The sequence below is a fragment of the Lampetra planeri genome, chromosome 17 (genome assembly GCF_965212315.1).
Source record: "Lampetra planeri chromosome 17, kcLamPlan1.2.h2, whole genome shotgun sequence".
Classification (NCBI taxonomy): domain Eukaryota; kingdom Metazoa; phylum Chordata; class Hyperoartia; order Petromyzontiformes; family Petromyzontidae; genus Lampetra; species Lampetra planeri.
Genome location: NC_136123.1, coordinates 11,182,034 through 11,200,712, shown reverse-complemented (window position 1 = coordinate 11,200,712; position 18,679 = coordinate 11,182,034). Strand labels below are relative to the sequence as shown.

At 45.8% G+C, this 18,679-nt stretch overlaps 1 protein-coding gene across 1 annotated transcript in view; it reads right to left on the bottom strand.

Annotated features, from left to right (window-relative positions):
* The window catches only part of LOC144723369 (rhophilin-2-like), a 57,216-nt gene extending 49,073 nt beyond the window's left edge, over positions 1-8,143 (bottom strand). Inside the window, exon 1 of the mRNA XM_078602113.1 lies at positions 7,998-8,143. Coding sequence (XP_078458239.1) covers positions 7,998-8,042 — 45 coding nt within the window. The 5' untranslated portion in view covers positions 8,043-8,143. The remainder of the gene's footprint in view (positions 1-7,997) is intronic.
* Between the last annotated feature and the right edge of the window lie 10,536 nt (positions 8,144-18,679).

The window sequence follows — 18,679 nt, the reverse complement described above, 5'->3', positions numbered from 1 at the left end:
TTGAGACCGTGGAGGGGACCCGTGGAGGTCGTGCGCGTTGCACGGCCCCAGTGCGTTCAGATAAAGTGGGGAAAGCGCCGGTGGTACGTTCACCCCTCCCGACTGAAACCGTTCTCGCCTCCATATGGCCTCCCCTTGTGTCGTGATGGCCGGGCGTGTGACGTGACCGGCGACCCAGAGGGGGAAATGTCTCTGCCTGATCCACACGTATTGTCGCCTGATCTGCTCCCAGGTGTCTCGGAACTGACAGCTGCCGATCACCGGCGGCCGGATCTCCGCGGCGGGGCCGGCCCTTTCAGGCCCGTTCCGCGCCGTCTGGAGCGGCCGGAACCGCCGGACGGTCGTCAGTGTCCCGCCCCATACGATGGACCAGCCAGACGGACTCGCGCCAGGTCGTGCTACTTTGCATGACCTGCCTCGTGAGGAGTCGGGGCAGTTGGAGCGCCTCGTCACTGCGTGTAGTCGCAGGGACGTGGGGCGCGTTCGTTTCGAATTTGCTCGTATCGTGTTATTGTTGACTTTTCGCGTTCATTGTCAATCTGTACATAGTTATTCTTGTTGTTGTTGTTGTTGTGTTATGTTACGGGGCACACTCGGGGGGTTATGGGGTTTTTTTTTTTGTTGGTTGTCGTTTTATCGTCGTGGTTGGTTGTTGTTAGCAGCCGGGCCGGCTGCGAGCTATGTGGGAGGGGGTGATGTAGTGGTGATACGCGCTGGGTGTATATGTCGTGTGCCAGCGCGTATGTACGGGTGTGTGTGTGGTGACGCGCGCTGACGGGGAGGAGCAGGCGTCAGTGCGCGGGTGGGGGTAGTGCTGCTGATTGGCTGTGTGCCGGTGACGCGCCCAGAGGGAGTGATCGGGTAGCAGCGCGGTGTGATTGGTCGGAGAGTGGAAACACGCGCTGAGCGGAACCGGATCGTGGGGATAGCGCGTGGGGATTGGGTAACGGAGGAGCGGTGCCGACGTTGAAGTCCGCATCCGCTCCGTCTCCCGGGAAGAAGGGGTATATAAGGTGATGCACAGAGGAGCAAGGGGCAGAAGTGGAACCATCTAAGAATGAAGACGAAGGTGTAGAGATAGAGCCCGGAGAGGAGAGTAATGGAGAGTAGAAGAGAGTAAGGTATAGTGTGTAGCCAGCGAGAGAGAAAGGTCTACACGAGCTGAGTAAGGTATAGTGTGTAGCCAGCGAGATAGAACGGTCTACACGAGCTGAGTAATGTATAGTGTGTAGCCAGCGAGATAGAACGGTCTACACGAGCTGAGTAATGTGTAGTGTGTAGCCAGCGAGAGAGAACGGTCTGCACGAGCCGAGTATGCATACGGTGTAGCCAGCGAGAGAGAACGGTCTGCACGAGCCGAGTATGCATACGGTGTAGCCAGCGAGAGAGAGGCAAAGTCTACACGAGGCGAGAGAGGAGAGTGTAGCAGAGGCGCAGAGTCTACACGAGGCGAGAGAGGAGTGTAGCCGAGGCGCGGAGTCTACACGAGGCACAGAGAGCCGGCAGCACAGAATCCTGAGTCAAGAGAAGTGCGGTGTGAAGAAGAGAGGCCACGCGTTGTATTGTTACAAGTCAAGATTTAATAAAAGAAGTGTGTTCCCGTCAAGGAGTTTCCTGCCGTCATTTTCCAATACTTCATATGTAACAAAATCAAAATGAAACAACGAGTGTGAAAGCTCTAACAGAGCCCGTGACGTCCAAGGGAATGTATTCACTGAATTATTTACAGAGAAGTAAACAAGTTATGCTTGTATACTATACTTTGCATATGGTATTTATAATTAGTAGTGCAAACACGGACACCATCTCCTTGAGTGCAGATTAATGTATGCGGTAACAGTGTTAGGGGTGGAATCCATTGGTTTAAAAAACACATTTTATTCAGTTAGAAAAGCCTTCCGGCTTTTCTAAATCCAGCTTTGAGAGGTTTTAATGTACTATATAGAGATAAGCACACATACGCCCACAAACTTGAATGCAGATTTAGTAAGATGATAACTCAAAAATCATAAAGGCATCATATAAATGTGGAGTGACATTGCGGACGTCACTGTGTAATGCCAGCCCTTGAGGCATGGCGTGCAATGTACTGACATCGTGAACATCATGTATATTGGGAGATCGTGGATGTCACTGTGTAATGCCAGCACTAGAGATGCACGGCGTGCGATGTATTGACATCGCGGACACCCCGTATATGTGGGTGTAGTACCGGCCCTGGAGGGGCTCGGTGAGCGCTGATGGATAGCGCTGAGTGGCACCACTCAAGGCGTGCAGTGCCGACCCCTACAGGATGGGGTGTGAGAGTGTCAGCATGGAATGGGGTTACTATAGGCCGTGGTACTCTAGTTGACCCCCAGAGGACACGTGACTGGTAAAGTCTACACAGGGCCCCCCAAGTGGGGGCGAAGGGTGGTCACATGTCGGGTGGAGATCCTGCTAGAGGATTTGAGGTGGTCGTGGCCGAGGGCGGAGCCAGCCACGACCAGTGAGGCTATAAGCCGGTTTCCCCAGAGGGACCGGGGTTCAGCGTTGCTGTTGTCATCCTGAAGAATCGACGTTCGAAGTCCGAGAAGAGTCACCAACACGTGGACCTGGACCCAAGCCGGGGTCCTGTCCGTTGTAGCTACTCCCAGTGTAATTAGGGTAGTTAGCCTGGTGGTCCACCACCATAGGTTAACTGGTGAAGGGGCAGTTACACCTTTGTGTTGGTATCAATAAATGTGTTGCCTCCAAAAAGTGTGTCTGCGACTCAGTTGAACTCACTACAAATGTAATACAGGTCTCTAAAAGGCTACATGCTTGGGGGGAAACACAATAATTGGTCTTGGGGCAGCTATGTTGAGGCATTCGGCCATAATGTGTGTTTTCACCGTGTCTCCAGTTTGTCTGCAGGAATGGGTCAATGAGAAGACCGAGTTTGAAGTTTTATGGATACAATTATTAATTAAAGTGACTAAAGCGTAAAGACACGTAATTGTTTGATTGGGAGGGAGTGTATGAATAATAGTGTTTAATAATTAAACCAAAACATTACGTTTGCCAATTTAAGTCTTTCGTGACCAATGTTGACATTTTTGTGATAAGCTTGGACTGTTTTGGGATGGACAAGAGTGCAAATGAGATATTTGGTCATAAAAACATCAAGTGACAGTTTGAACTGAGAGTTTAGTATGGCTCATTTTTGGTTGGGGTGACAATTGTCCGCAATTATGCTCCCAAGTATTTTTAAAAACGAAAGTGACGCTGATATCTGCGGGAAAGACCTATGGTCAGACCTGGGAGGCCATTTTGCTAGAAGCTTGGGAGGTTTCATGCCAAGGAGGAAGAGACAAAGAGGTGACTGCTGTGGTGTTGTAGAGTGGAATGAGAAGACCATAACATTGGGCTGGGACACACATTGGAAGAAACCGTGATGCGAATCACAACGTAAGAGCTTTACAACATCTCACACGTGAATAGCATTGTCAATGGTTAATGACATACAGTTCAGGTTTCTCCATTGTTGTGGAAATCGCTGGTTTGTAAGACTGCAAAAGTTCAACTTACCACTTGCTTTTAAAGGAAGACCAAAGATCGAAATGTCATCATAGCCAAACACCTTTGATACCAGCACTCCTCACAAACGCTTTCTACCCCATGGCAGATCCAGCAGCTGCTGCACAGTAGACATGCAACCTCCAAGATGAAGACATAACCCAAAAAAACAAGCAGCTCTTATTTCTACACACACTTAGGCTACGGGCTTGTCCTATGCAGGTTTTAAATTTCATTAACGATTAAAAAATATATATGAAGAGTGCCATAATGATGTTTTTGACCGTAACTTTGAAGGCTTTATTTCATTTAAAAAAATGTTTCAAACGATTGTCAGACATCCGTGTACAAAATAAGGGACGCTTTTGTTGTTGCACATTCCCGTAACATCCCCAGTAAAGGCTTTGCCATACAGAAAGGACGAGGCAGTCATTATGAATGTGCCGAGACATGGAAATAAAAGCTCATTAATTAAATATAGAATGTTTGAACTATCAAAAATAAGAAAATTTATGAATGCAGTTATTGGATTTCAAAAGCCCCAGCACCTCCGAATTCGCACAGTTGGCTACATAAGGTGTGAAAGAAGTTCAACATACATACAATAGCCATACAATATTTGGGAAGATAATATTACTCAGACAGAACTCTTAACGTCTGTAATTTACGGGAGAAGGTATGACAGGGAAGAAAGTCTGGGCTGTGGTCACACTCAAGTTGGGTGTGCCTCCTTGTGACATTTGTTGCGCTTCATATGTATGACGCAGTACAGGGACTGCATATGATGCAGAAAAGGGACTGCTTGTGTCAGACTTAATAAAAAACAAGGACTAGGTTGCCCTATCACATTGTCGTCTAAGCACAAGGCTGTGTGCTGCTTATTTATTTCCACCGATCTCGGTAGGCTGTGTGCACAGCGGGCAGTTTTGGCACTTCCTGGCATGGGATTCGGACACTGTATTGTGCCACACATGCTACTTAAATGAGTTCAATGACTCCCTCAAGTTTTCCATGTAGTGGATCAGCAAACATTTTTAGTATTAACTTAACCTCCTCCATGAAGATGCGTGGGTGTGGGAGTGGGATGTTGAAGTGGCCCTCCCACGTGTGATTTAATCATTGTGGTGCCTTTCACCAATAACAAAATCGTGATGTCCGATATGGTTTAAGTGGGACACATGCCATATGACATGGTAAATACAATACATGTGACAGTGAGGGTTTCCTCTCGTCTGATTTGTTGTGGGTCGAAAAAGTGAAAATGAACAAGCCCCTGTTCTTATGTAATATTGCTCAATCCTGGCTAATATTGCCCATGTTGAATTGCAATTATATTTAATGAGGGCAAACTGGACGACTTGTCATGACAAAAGGCATGAGGATGCGATTCATAAATGTTAAAATATTACAACAGCCACAATTAACTTAAACATTTTCATGCAGTTTTTTAAGTATGTTACTAAATGGTGAATCAATGATATAAAAGAATGTGGAATGCCTAAGGAACTATAATCTGCTCAATGCGAGTGACCCTGCCAAGTACAGGGTCATCTATCCATGTCACTTGATGTGATCCTACCACACCTGGTTACCCTATGTATAAACTGGCCTTGCCATGGAAATGTCAATTTTTTTGTGCTTCTCCATTGCTCTTAATATGAAGACAATTTGATTGCCTAATTTGCCCACTTCCTGCTCAACCAATTTAGACTCTAAAATGCCTCACTCCCGACTTGACCACCCAGTGGCCTATGCCCTGGCCTGTCTGCTGTGGCCTAGGTCCGGCTGCCTGTTCCATTCTGTATTGTTAGGCAAATCCTGCTCAGCCACTTACTGTTGTCAGCACTTCACAGCTGACCCTGCCTGTTTCAGCCCCTCCGTGATCAGAGTTGCAACGTGGACAACCCCACGGCCGACTAGGCCACAAACTGCAACCCCCAATACCTGACTGGCTGCTGGTCATAACCTGGGACAAAGACCCCCCCCCCCACTCACCGAGCTCTACAGGAATGCTTATCACTTCGAGACAGCACCATCACACACTCTTCTGCCGACAACAGCCCTCAATTCCTGCCTTACCACCAGTTGCAATCACACTATGCTATGACATATAATTGTCACAATTGTATATACCACAACATTTTTTGTCATACTACATCAATAAACAATGACATCATGTATTTATATGGCTGAAGCTATTTTATAACGTGTTTGTTGTAAACCTGCAATATTTTGTGCACATCTCGAGAAGATGTTCTAACCTCAAAATGTACAATGACAATTACTTTTACCTTGAACGGACACAATGATATAATTTTTAAATGTGTTAATGTACTGTATGCAACATTTTTGCATTGTAAGCTTTGGCCTTTTGCAAATCACTATTTAATGTCGCAACATAGGTAAAAATATACCAATTTTTTTTCGGAGGTGTGACGAAGTCAGTCGCAGGCGTGCCTAACATGTACAACATACATAAAGTTTTCAATTTCCCTACCAGCCAGCTGACACACCCTGGAGAGGAGTCTGGAAATATGCACCTGTGCCCATTTCAACATGGATATTGGCTGCGTTTGCACAATTAGGTTTAAAAAAAGCAACAAAAAAGTAATTAAATGGACAATACTCAGGGCTGCGCACATCAATTTCCCAGTACAATGAGATATTTTTTCTCAATATATATTCAACATATTTGTAATGCTTTAACAGTGTTTTAGCTGGATGAAAATATTTGTGATTTATTCAATACAACAGAAAAGTTTTTGTAGTAGTTGTACCACGGTTTGTGTTAGAGGCACTTTTAACCTGACAGTAGTTTTTAGAAGTGTGTTCCAACAGTGGTTTACTGTTTGTTAGCTCAATCAAAAAAGAACACCACTCCCAGATAACATTGTGACGACGGATCAACGTTGAACAATGCTTTATCTCATCACCACTGGTCCACAGTCATTAACTGGGCATTGGCTTCACATCCGTGTGCACGGGGTCCTATCCTTGGTTGTCGAGTGAAAGGTGAATACATCCTTCAATACCATTCATAAGTGTGATGATTAAATCGAAATTAAATAAATCAATAGCTAGGATGACGATTTGAAAATATTGCAATTCAGCCATCCATCAATAGGGAAGTAAATCACATTCATTCACTCCTTTACATGCTCCTTCAAAAGCACAATTGTGCTTTTGGTGGATAGTTCATTCTAGTTCAACTTTTGGTTCTTGCTTTAGAATCTGTATGCCTGTCAACTCTCAATAGCCCAACTGCAGCAGTCTCAAAATAAATACGCAGCCAATACGCCTACTTCCCATGTCTTTCACTGCATGTATGTTGAAACTATTTCGCACGGTACGTAGCCGTGCTCATGGGAGGTGCGATTAGCAACCACTGGTTCAACACAAGCAAAACTCTGCAACGATTTCGATATGTGGGACCCAGTACACAAGAGGCAAAAAGGACCCTTGGGGGGCACAAAGCCTCAGATGTACAAATATGTAGAGGACACGAAGAAGGTACACACTGAGAGACGCAGAGGGCCAGAGCCACCAGAGAGGCAGCCCGATAGCTGTGGGGTTCCCCACTGCACTTGTTACACACGCTTGGAGACGGCACTATGAACGTGTACTGCGCCAATGACTCTGGGCTCCGGGCTCGTGAGGGGTTGAGGCGGTGTCTACCACTGCTGCATGCCGAAACTCGTGCTGGCTGGCCAGGCATGGGCCAATATCTCGCCGTGATTGTGGCCCAAGACGAGGCGTAAGAGACGGGAGGAGGACGGAGCGCCATCTCGCACCTCCATCCTCCTAGTAACCTCACTCATCCTCCAATCTATTGTGGCGGAGACATTGCCCCCAAATGTGGGCGCCTTCGCCGCCGCTTGTTGAAGAAGATCACGGTTGGAATCCCACGGCTGCCCCGGTTATCACTGCGGGTATATAAAGCACAGTAACACGCGCTTTCTGATTTCACGGTGGACGTTTAAAAAAAGGTCCCTTACATCATTCGCAAGAGTGGGCCAGTTAGTTCCGGCGTCAATGTTCAATACTGTATACTAAATTAGAAAAATGCTCCCAAATTACGATCAAACATAGCAATCGCCGCCCTACCCCCCCTTATTGTATGAACTGCATGTTTAACTTCTTTCGCACATTACGTAGCCAACCATGCGAATCGGAGCTGCGAACATTTTGGCAGGACCTTCCTGCGCAAAAAAGGAGTAAACGAGCGCAAAGATCAACAGCATCCACCCTCAACTCCACCTCAACTCCACCTCGCATCTCTCCACCACCACCGCCGCAGAGGGACAGAGATGGGAGGTTGCCTGGCAACAGGTGGGGGGGGGGCAGCGAGGCGCCCCCCCCCACATCGCCACCATCGCCCTCGGAGTAGACGGCTCCCGCTCAGGGCACACGCCGACACGGTGGGGACACGGGGGACACACGGGGTCAGGGAGATCGCGCACCTTTCGGAAGCTGCCCTCGCACTCCGCAGCGTCCCCGTCCGACATCGCGGGTTCCCGAGAAGCGACGAGACGCGGGTGGGGGGGGGGTGTGAAGGGGGATGACTCTGCCTGCCCCCCCCACGGCCCCGCCCCTCGCTCAGCGTGGCCCCGCCCTTATCCGGGACACGGCCCCGCCCCTCGCGTCGCGTCACGGCCTCGCGTCGGTCACGATTCATGGATTCGCGATTAAATCGACTTGGTTTCTTTCAATCGATTACATTCCTTAAGATTAAATTACGATTCGTAGAGACTGCGCTAACTTGCCTATAATTATTTTTTTGCAATCGATGGCGAGCCCCGAGAAGATCGCTTTAATATGGGCCACAGAAAGCGGAAGAGCCAATTCACGCTAAGAATCACGACCACTAATGGAATCGCGTCCCACCGTGAATCGTGAATCGTGACATCCTGCAAAGCCCGCACCGGCACCGCCCCTCACCTGGGCAGAGCTCGCGCCGAGCCCCGCCCCGCACGCGCGGAACACCGCCCACTACCCCCCCTCCCGGCCGTGCCCCCCCTTGCCCTGCCCCCACCGATGCGGCTCAGAGCGGATGACGCAGCTCGCAGTTGGTGGTGGAGGAGGAGGAGAGAGCGGTGGTGGTGGTTGGGGGGCAGCGGTGGTGGTGGTGGAGGGAGCGGTGGTAATGGAGGAGGAAGGAGGGAGCGGTGGTGGTGGAGGAGGAGGAGGAGGGAGCGGTGGTGGAGGAGGAAGGAGGGAGTGGTGGTGGAGGAGGGAGCGATGGTGGTTGGTGGTGGAGGAGGAGGGAGCGATGGTGGTGGAGGAGGGAGCGGTGGAGGAGGAGGGAGCGATGGTGGTGGTGGAGGAGGAGGAGGGAGCGGTGGAGGAGGAGGAGGGAGCGGTGGTGGTGAAGGAGGAGGGGGCGGTGGTGGGGGGCAGCGTTTCGCTTGCGTCGCGCTACCAAACCGGCGACCCGAGTTCGACTCCCGTTCACGGCTAACACCGGGGACGATTATCTGAATCGGTCCTGGGACTCCCCCCCCCTAGGTCGACTCAGCCTCAAATACGTACCTGGTACTAGGATGTAAATACCGCCACTGGGAAGACAAAGGCGGCCAGGCGTGGAGCTGGCAGTCCACCCCGTCTTGTGCCGTGCCGGCCTTCGTAGGTGTTGCTTGCTAACAGCACTTGCCCCAATAGTCTGTTAAGACGAGAGGGTTGGTGATCTTTGGAGGGAGGCTTCACAATGGCCGGGCCAAAACCGCTGAGCTAAACCCGGGGTTGAATCCATTCCTTATTTAGTGTGGATTAAATGTGTGTAGACATCGTATGTCGATGTCCAATTCAAAATCCAGATCGTGAATGTTTCCACGTCAGAATTCTGAGACGGGATACAGCGACACGAGTTCACTAAGTGAGCGACTGGGTTCGCTGCAGTCACATGTTTAGAAACATGCATTGCGAATATTTCGATTATTTGGCTGCTATATATTTCCGCATGATACGCCACTTTGTTCAACTATCGTTTGTGGCCAGGTTGCTTCGAAAAAATAAATTAATGCCTCAGTGGGCTTTTACCTGCTAAGCTAATATCCATACTCTTTGGTTATTTTGTTAAAGTCACGTAAGTATAAAATAAATTAAATCACAACGTTTTGGGCGCAACACAAGCGTCCGTCATCAGGTGGGACAACCACAGCAAGAAACAATTGCTGAAAATTGTTTCAGCCGACAAGGGCAATGCCACTGTCATCATGGATAAAATAGAATATAACAACAAAATTCAAGAACTACTCAACGATGGCAGCTATACAAAAATAAAAAAGAGACCCCACCAACAGCCTCGTCATACAAACCAACAAAATAATTTCTGATTCAACCGCATTAATTGATCAAACCAAACAGTTCTCGTTGAAACCTGCTGCCAGGCCACCAAGATTATAGGGATTACCAAAGATACATAAAGAAACATGATTTGAAGCTTTCGTGACCGCAGGAATTACTCTTTGGTTCTTTCGGTAAAGTCACATAGAAAGAAAATATATTAAATAATAGAATACGACGTTTCGATTGCAACACAAGCAATCGAAACGTCGTATTCTATTATTTAATTTATTTTCTTTCTACGTGACTTTACCGAAATAACCAAAGAATACATAAAGAAGATACACCCCTTCGTCCCATCGTCTCTACGATCAAATCCCCCACCTACAAACTGTCTCGTTTTTTGTCTGAAATCCTGCGGCCTTTCACTGGAAAAACCACCTCTGCGGTACTAAACTCTACTCACCTGGTATCGACAATCAAGGGTATTTCCCTGTCCCCAGACGACCTGCTTGTCAGTTTTGATGTGGTTTCCTTATTCACCAAAGTTCCTGTACCTGACATCGCAATCATTGAAGACTTGGTTCATCAAGGACTGAACACTGAGGTACCCCCCCTGGTGAGACACTGCTTAACCAATACATACTTCACCTGGAATGGAAATTTCTACAAACAAACTGAGGGCGCCCAATGGGCTCCCCCCTATCTCCGGTTGTAGCCAACGTTTTCAAGGATAAATTTGAGACTGACGCCATCCAGACTGCCACTCTACGCCCAACCTTATGGAAGAGGTACGTGGATGACACTTTTGTCATCTGGCCACATGGCCGGCCTGCTCTAGAAGATACAGGGAGAAATAGCCCTAATTTGCATCGCATAGGCAATGTTTATGCTCTTTCAGTCCCCCCCCCCCATTTCCAATTATTATGGGGGGAAATTCCTCGTTAAACATCGTTTTGTTACAAGTGTAGTGGCATAGAATAGTAATGTAGCAGCATAGCACTGGCTGCTGGCTGGGAAGGGGATTCGCGGCTTACAGCAGCCCTGACGTAAGCAGGCCACGTGACACACCAGAGGGGGGTCTAGGGAAAAGGTCACAGAAGGGGCACACCAAGAACCGCTGGTAGGTTCGAGAAAGAGGGCGTGGCCGGGGGCTGAGCCAGGCCATGTTGACAGTATGAGAGGGGCTTCTGTAGGGGACATCGGGGCTGTCATATGGAGTGGGATCCCTGTCGTGCTGCTGAAGTCTTCACCATTCTGGGTAGCAGAGGGTATTGTAGCAAAATGGCAGGGGGAAAACCTCATCCAGCAGTGAATCAACAACAGGGCTCTTACGTGTACTGTATGCATGTACAATATATCAGCATTGTCCTGCATGTGCAACATTTGTGAAATAGGTTTTTTCTTCCAGTTTTTCAAATCCCCACTAATGACCTCTACGTTTGAGATTAAACAGTGATTGCTGACTCAAAGATGCAATGAGCAGCCGTTGATGAGCGACCCGCCGCAGAAGTGCCAGCCAGTGGAATCCTGAGCAAAGATCAACGAGAAGCATGAACGGAACCTGTTTTCAATGACTCTACAACATTTATCTGATTATAGCTACAATCCCCATCATGAGTTAATTTTGGAACACATTACATTTACCAAAATAGACATTATGACAGCCGGTTAATAGTAATAATGCCACATTTATTCATTCATCTGACCCTATCTCTCACCAGAGTATGTGAGCAGTGTTCAACAGGATGCAGGGTTCCACCACGTCAATGCTACCAAGCTCGAGTGCATGATGGTTATTGAAAGTTAATGTCGTAGCTGGAGAGACACTTGCTACAGCCAGGATCCAGGGACAGCCTCCTCACCGTTGATGATGCGAGATTAAAAAGAGATCGACAGTTGGATGTACTGTACGCCACACCCTACCCAACAATAAATTATTGAATCAGTGAATGGTCCTTGACGTGAACATATGCAATTTCCACCAAGATCTCAGGACTGAGGACAGAGATAAGCACTGCTGCATTCTTGTGTAGTGTAACGACTCTGGAGACATAAACTGTAGAAGCTTTTCCTTTATTTCCTCACACTCACATGACTACAACTCGGTAACATGAACTAAACGCTGACAGTCTAGCTTGACGGCGCCGACTCGACTAAATAGCTGGCTGACTGTTTAGCGACAATGACAATGAAGCATTGCCAAAGACGACAGCGAGGACGAGGATGACAGCGACGACGTCCCAGACTCCGACCCCCCATGACGGCCGAGAACCCTGTTCCTCGCTCCCTTATATCCCCCAGTGTGGCCGTGGCTCCGCCATGGCCACACCCCCTTTCTCAAACTCTCCAGCTGGTCCTGGGAACTCCCAGATGGATCCCCTCTCTGACCATTGGCCTAGATATTCACCCTTGTGGTCGCTTCGTGTATCTGTCTCTCTTTCTGCCCATACTGTTCTTACATCCACAATTACCACTTCTGGCCAGTAGTCAGCGCACTGTCTCTACACTTGTTTAAAATACTGTCAATGTTTCTGATACTATACTCATTTATTCTAGATTTGAAGCTTTCGTGACTGCAAGGATTCATACTCTTAGGTTTTTTCGGTAAATTCACGTAGGTAAATAAAATGAATAGAAACAAAATAAAATAATAAATCACGACGTTTCGGAGGCAACACAAGTCTCTATCATAAGGTGGGACCGTCACAGCTAGATTTACTGTATCAAGTGAGGCAAAAAAATTCCAAGATACAAGTTCTTAAATACAAGTTAAGGGGGCAGGAGGGGAGGAGGAGCTTATCTGAGTGTGGTAGCCAATGAATGGAACGTATTGGGGGGGAGGGGGTAAAAGAGAACAACATGTGCACATGTTAAAGGTGCACCTGCTAGAAGAGAGTGAGCGACACTGCGCATGTTGTTTAACCCAGTGTTGGTGACAACCCAAATACAAAAAGGAGAGTACTGTTAAACGCTGGGGATGTTAACACTCGGTGAAGTAGAATAGTACCTGTCAAATAAGATGGGCCAAAATGTGTAGTTAAATCTTTTTTGCATGGTTAATAACATCTTTCCAATGATTACTCAGTTTGTACCCATCGTCACGGTTGAAATTATGTCTGTGTTTGTATATCTGGATGGCTTCGTGTATAAACCTTTGATGGTAGCCAGAGGGTTTGCAGAGCACCTTGGTCTCGGAAAAAACAATATCATGAGAGTAATGATCGGCAACGGCGGAAGACTCAATTTGAGTCTTCCGCCGTTGCCGATCATTGCTACAATGTTGTGGGCATGTGCATTATGCGAGCCCTTTGAACTTGTCCTTACTGTCTATGGTGTTTATTAAAATAGCCCTACCAACGGTAATCCCTATTGAAGTATGCTGCCCTTTGTAGGCATGCAGTAAATAATGTATTATTTGATGATTCGCTTCCACGCATCACTACAACGGTAGCTATCTGAATGGTTAAAGTTATAATCTTGATTTGAAGCTTTCGTGACTGCAGGAATCCATACTATTTGGTTCTATCGGTAAAGTTACGTAGATAGAAATAAAACAAATCACGACGTTTCGATTGCAACACAAGCAATCCTCATCAGGTGGGACAACCATAGCAAGAAAATGCTGAAGTCGGCGGGAGAGCTGCCGTGGCAAGAGGTTATATAGGTAAGAAAGGGAGGAGGAGGCAATAGGGGAGAGAAAGGGGGGAGGGTGTGGGGTAGGGGGCTGCGTGAGCGCTAGAGGACGTGAGGCTTGGGGGGGGGGGGAAGTGGGCGGGGCTAGAAGTAGGAAGCTGGGGAAGAACAGATACAAATGTGCTCGTAAACCGGCAAGTACGATGGAAACAACAACAACAACCAGTTAAGGTATTACCTGGTTGATAACATCCTTCCAATGATTGTTCAATTTGTATCCATCTTCTCGGTTGAAGTTTTGTCTATGTTTATATATCTGGATGGCTTCATGAACAAACCTTTGATAGTAGCCCGAAGTTTTTTAGAGTACCTTGGTCTCGGAAAACACGATATCATGTGAGCCCACAGCGTTATAACGATGGTCAGCTACGGCAGAGATATTGGTTTTGCCATGTTTCAGATCTGCCTTGTGTTCGCGAAAACGGTCCGAAGCATGTCGTTTCATTTCCTCAATGTAACTGCTACCGCAGGTACAACTCAGTTTGTAGACTCCAGGATATTGCATGTCAGGAATTACCTCTTTCACAGATGAGAGATCACGGATTTTGTGTACTGTATTGAATCGTACCTGGATATTGTGTTTGTTTAAGGTTTTGGAAATATTTTTGGTAACCCCTGCTATGTAGGGCAAGGTGATGGTTTTGATTGGGTCCTCCGATGGTTGTCTCCCCATGGCTGGGGTGACAGCTTTGCGGATTTTACGGTCAGAATATCCATTCATCCTGAGGGCTTGGTGTACGTGTTCCAGTTCACTGGCTAGGTGGTGTTGGTCGGAGATGCAGTGGGCCCTATGGTGTAGTGTTTTGATGAGGGAATTCTTCTGGGCTGGATGGTTGTGGTAATCAGGTTTTAGATATAAATCTGTGTGGGTGGATTTCTTGTGGACAGAGTGTCCCAAAGAGCCGTCAGGCCTCTTCTCAAACAGAACATCCAGGAAAGGAAGCTTACCATCCTTCTCCACTTCTATGGTGAATTTGATGGATGGGTGTATGGAATTGATGTGGTTTAGAAATTGGTTCAATGCTGGCAGGCCATGTGGCCAAATAACGAAAGTGTCATCTACGTATCTCTTCCACAAGGAAGGACGTAAGGTGGATGTCTGGATGGCATCTGTTTCAAACATTCGCTATCACTGGTGATAAGGGGGAACCCATGGGGGTACCTTCATTTTGTTTGTAGAAAGTACCATTCCAGGTGAAGTAAGTGTTGGGAAGGCAGTGCCTAACCAAAGTTGGTACATCAGGATTCAGTCCATGTTGGTTAAAGTTAGTTTGACTTACACTATGAGACCTCCTTTACCAGTGGCAAAATATAGTAATAGGTTTTTACCCTTTCAACTGGTACAAAAACTGACACCTTTATACTAATAAAGGTGTCAGTTTTTGTACCACTTTAGTTTAACTTCTTTCAATTTCGATAGATTATATAATTAGTCTTGGCTAGTAGTAGCTAGTTTTTCACAAAACTTCAACATTATCAAAATCAATTGAGTGTCCTCGTTGGCACGCGTGTTCTGCTACTGCAGACAGTTGCATTTGGGAGAACTTAATATTTCTCTGATGTTCTTTTAGTCTCGTGCTGATCATTCGTCCTGTTTGCCCAACATAGCATTTACCACACGTGCAGTAATCCTGTACACACCTTTTTGTGATAGCTTCGGTAATACATATTTTGTACCAGATATTAAATTCTGTATTTTATGTACCGTGCCAAATCTGACTCGGATGTTTTGTTTTTCCAAACATCTGGCTAATTTATCAGTGATTCCCTACAATGTACAGCATTTTGATAGTTTTAATTACTTGGACAGTTTCAATGCTCTTGTTATTTGATTTGGTTTTGTTATTCAATGCCCTGTTGATTTGTGCATCATTGTAACCGCTCATTTGCAGCGCTTCTTTAACATGTTGAATTTAACTTCTCAGACTGTCACCATATGACACTCTCTTAGCTCGATTAATGAGCGTCTTGATAAGAGCAGATTTTTGTGCGGGGTGATGGTGTGACTGCATTCAGATAGGCATCAGTATGCGTTTTCTTTCGGTAAACACTGTGTGTTATTTTAGCATTTCTACCCCGTCCGAGCAGAATATCCAAAAATGGTAGAGTTCTGTCAGCTTCCACTTCCATGGTGAACTGGATGGATGGGTTTTGGGAGTTGAGATGATTTAGAAATGCGTTCAGTGTATCTTTGCCGTATGGCCAGACCACCAATGTGTAATCCACATAAACCAAGCATATGATTTTAATGTGCTTGTAGCTATTGCTTTTGCATAGCACAGCCAGTAGGGAGCGTTTGCACATCGCTTGAAATTGACTTGTGGTGCCGTGAGGCAGGAAAATAATGGTATTGCGCTGCAGACCGCACAACTGCATCTATCATCATGACTGCAAAAATGGAAATCCAACAGTTATTAATTTTGGACCACAATATTAAGATCTGAAGCTTGAGTTATTTTACTCATAGGGCAGGGCCAACCTAAAATGCTCAGTTGCATAAAATGTTGAGCTAAATCACTTTCAATTATGCTCTTTATCGATTAATAGAGTTGTCTAACTGGTGCTTAATGGATAAAGCCTATATATAGTGCCTAATACATTGCCGCGCATGTCCCAATGTTTTACCACTCACAGATGGTGGCGCCGATGAAGGCGAAACACGAGACGAGCCAGAAGAGAGACATCGTCGCTATGCTGCTGGTCTCAAGCTGATTTACCAGCCCCTTATATATCCTCAGAGATATTTGTTTCATAACATTTTTATGGAACTTAACAAGTAATTTATTAGCTCACATAACTATATCAGATATGGCTAAAATCAATATATGTCCACGGCCTTGAAGCATTGATTATAATGAAGTTTAATAACGACACGTTTACACAAGTAGTTTGCCAATATAATGCTGTATGAAGGTCTCCCCACACATTGTCCGTAATTTGAATGATTTGACCATACTTCACCACGATGAATCTAACTTTGCAACCTTCTCTATGAAGTTGAATGATTTCCTCTCATTACTTTTCATTAGATATTATGTTTTAGCAAACCATAGATGGCTAATATTTTCTCGCTTATGTTAAATCCTTTATTTTCCAAGTTAAATTATAACAAATAGTTATTTTGCTACGAATTGTCTCTTTTGCCCGACTCTTTTTCCGATTTGTATTTGATGTTCGATGTAATCTCATGTAGTTGTTTACATTTTTTTATGGTTTTGTTAATTTCTGCATTTGTAGACCCACACTATTAAGATCTGGAACTTGGCTTGTGAGAGGCTAATCAAATCACTATCCACAGTTGATAGGATACAGGCCTAATGGTATTTGCATTTTCTGAGATTTGTTTTTATTGCAAGCGTCAAAGCAGAAAACCCTTTCCTGTACCCAGCCTGGTTGGTCTCTAAACGTTCCATTATTTGGATTCCTGTAATATTCATGAATAAACTATACTTGTGAAAAGGATGCTAAATGGGTTCATAATTATTTTTGTATTTTTATGACATCCGGCCACATTTCCAGATGCTTTAAAATAAAAACTGAGAGACAAATATATATATATATATTTTCAAGTACAAACAACTTCCAGATCAGGGGAGAAGAAACTAATAAGGAGTTTACCCCCTCATCGTTTGCCGATTTGCTTGTGGCTTCACCAGGTGATCTCTATTTCCGGACTTCAGGGCAATTTGCAGGGCAGTCGAGAGTGATGTATCGGGCAAGATATTTGGGCCAACGCACAAAGCTTGAAGACTGTCACAGCAACCTTGTATTCAATCCAAAATGTTATCAGCAACCAGTTCAAGGACAATCAATGCAGGTGTAATATAGTCACATTTACACATGCAGGTGAGGACTTTTGCTGCTGCAATTTGTAGCAGCTATCAGTTGAACAGGAGGACGTTGGGAAGACCATAAAATTAAGTGTAGGATTCAGGAGGTACATGTGTATATGAGAGTGTCTGTCAGGTTAAAGTTAGAAAATGCCATAAACAACGACATTTGCAGACACGTTTGCAGATGTAATGGGAGAATGAGTCCTTAACTACTGTCCGTTAGAAAACGGACAGTAGTTAATAAAAAAAAGTCTTCATAACGGACTTTTTTCCAGTTTGGAGGATCTCTGTCTTTGCTACATGCAATTGGAGTAACAAGGCAATCTGGATAGAAACCGGTTCCAGGTGTGCTTTTAAGATTTGTTAGGGCAGATGGGTTGGAAAGTTCAGTGGAGATATAGAGTTTTTTCACATGGCAATATCGTCAAGAGCTAAAAGGCAATACCGAGGTCTGCTAGACACGAAAGGGCTTCACGAGTGTCGATAGTTTGGATTGCATGGCCAATCTATCTTAGAGTGAAGGCACTGTACACTGGGCTACCACAGAAGGACACGTCAAGGGTGGCATCTGCTGCATGATTGATAAGGTGGAAAGCGCTTGTGCTGATATTGGAGAGATTTGGTCTGAGTTTCCAGCGAAGGCACTATGCCTCCAATAACATTATATCAGCTGTTAAAGCATTGGCACTGTTCTCGAGGTTTGTGCCCTGTGTTGCAAGAACTATTTCATATGCATACATGAACTTGAGATATTATGTACATGGTAGGTCACTGATGCATATGTTAAATAGTGATGGTGCTATAACTAAGCACTGAGGGAGGGTATTTTTTCATAATTCGCTTGCAGCGAGATGTACCATTAAATAATGATTGTTGAAAATTGTATCGATTAGGTGTGCAACAGGGCGGCATCTGATGATTTTGGTCCTTTTCAGCAGAAGGCCATGATACGTATTAGTATCATAGATGGCAGAGTGGTCAATCATTGCTGTGACTTTTTTTGTTAATACTGTAAAGTAGCCTCTATGAGGATGGTGAGAGGAACAATCTGTTCACAGCAGCTATTGCCAGTTCAAAAAACCGTCTTGTTTGGTAAGTAAAAACATTTGTTATTGCGCACTATTATAAGTCCAGTCCATCACAATGCGCATTTATCACACGTTGAAGTAGGGTCTCTTAAACAACACTGTTTTGAGTCTGTTGCAAAATTGGCTCAGACTCAGGGATGGATCCCAAACATGAGTTGGTAGCGTGTTCAAAGTTTTTGGGTCGGAGACCCCGAAACTGCGCTGAGCGTATCGCACAAGGTTCACACGCGGGTACAGCAGCAT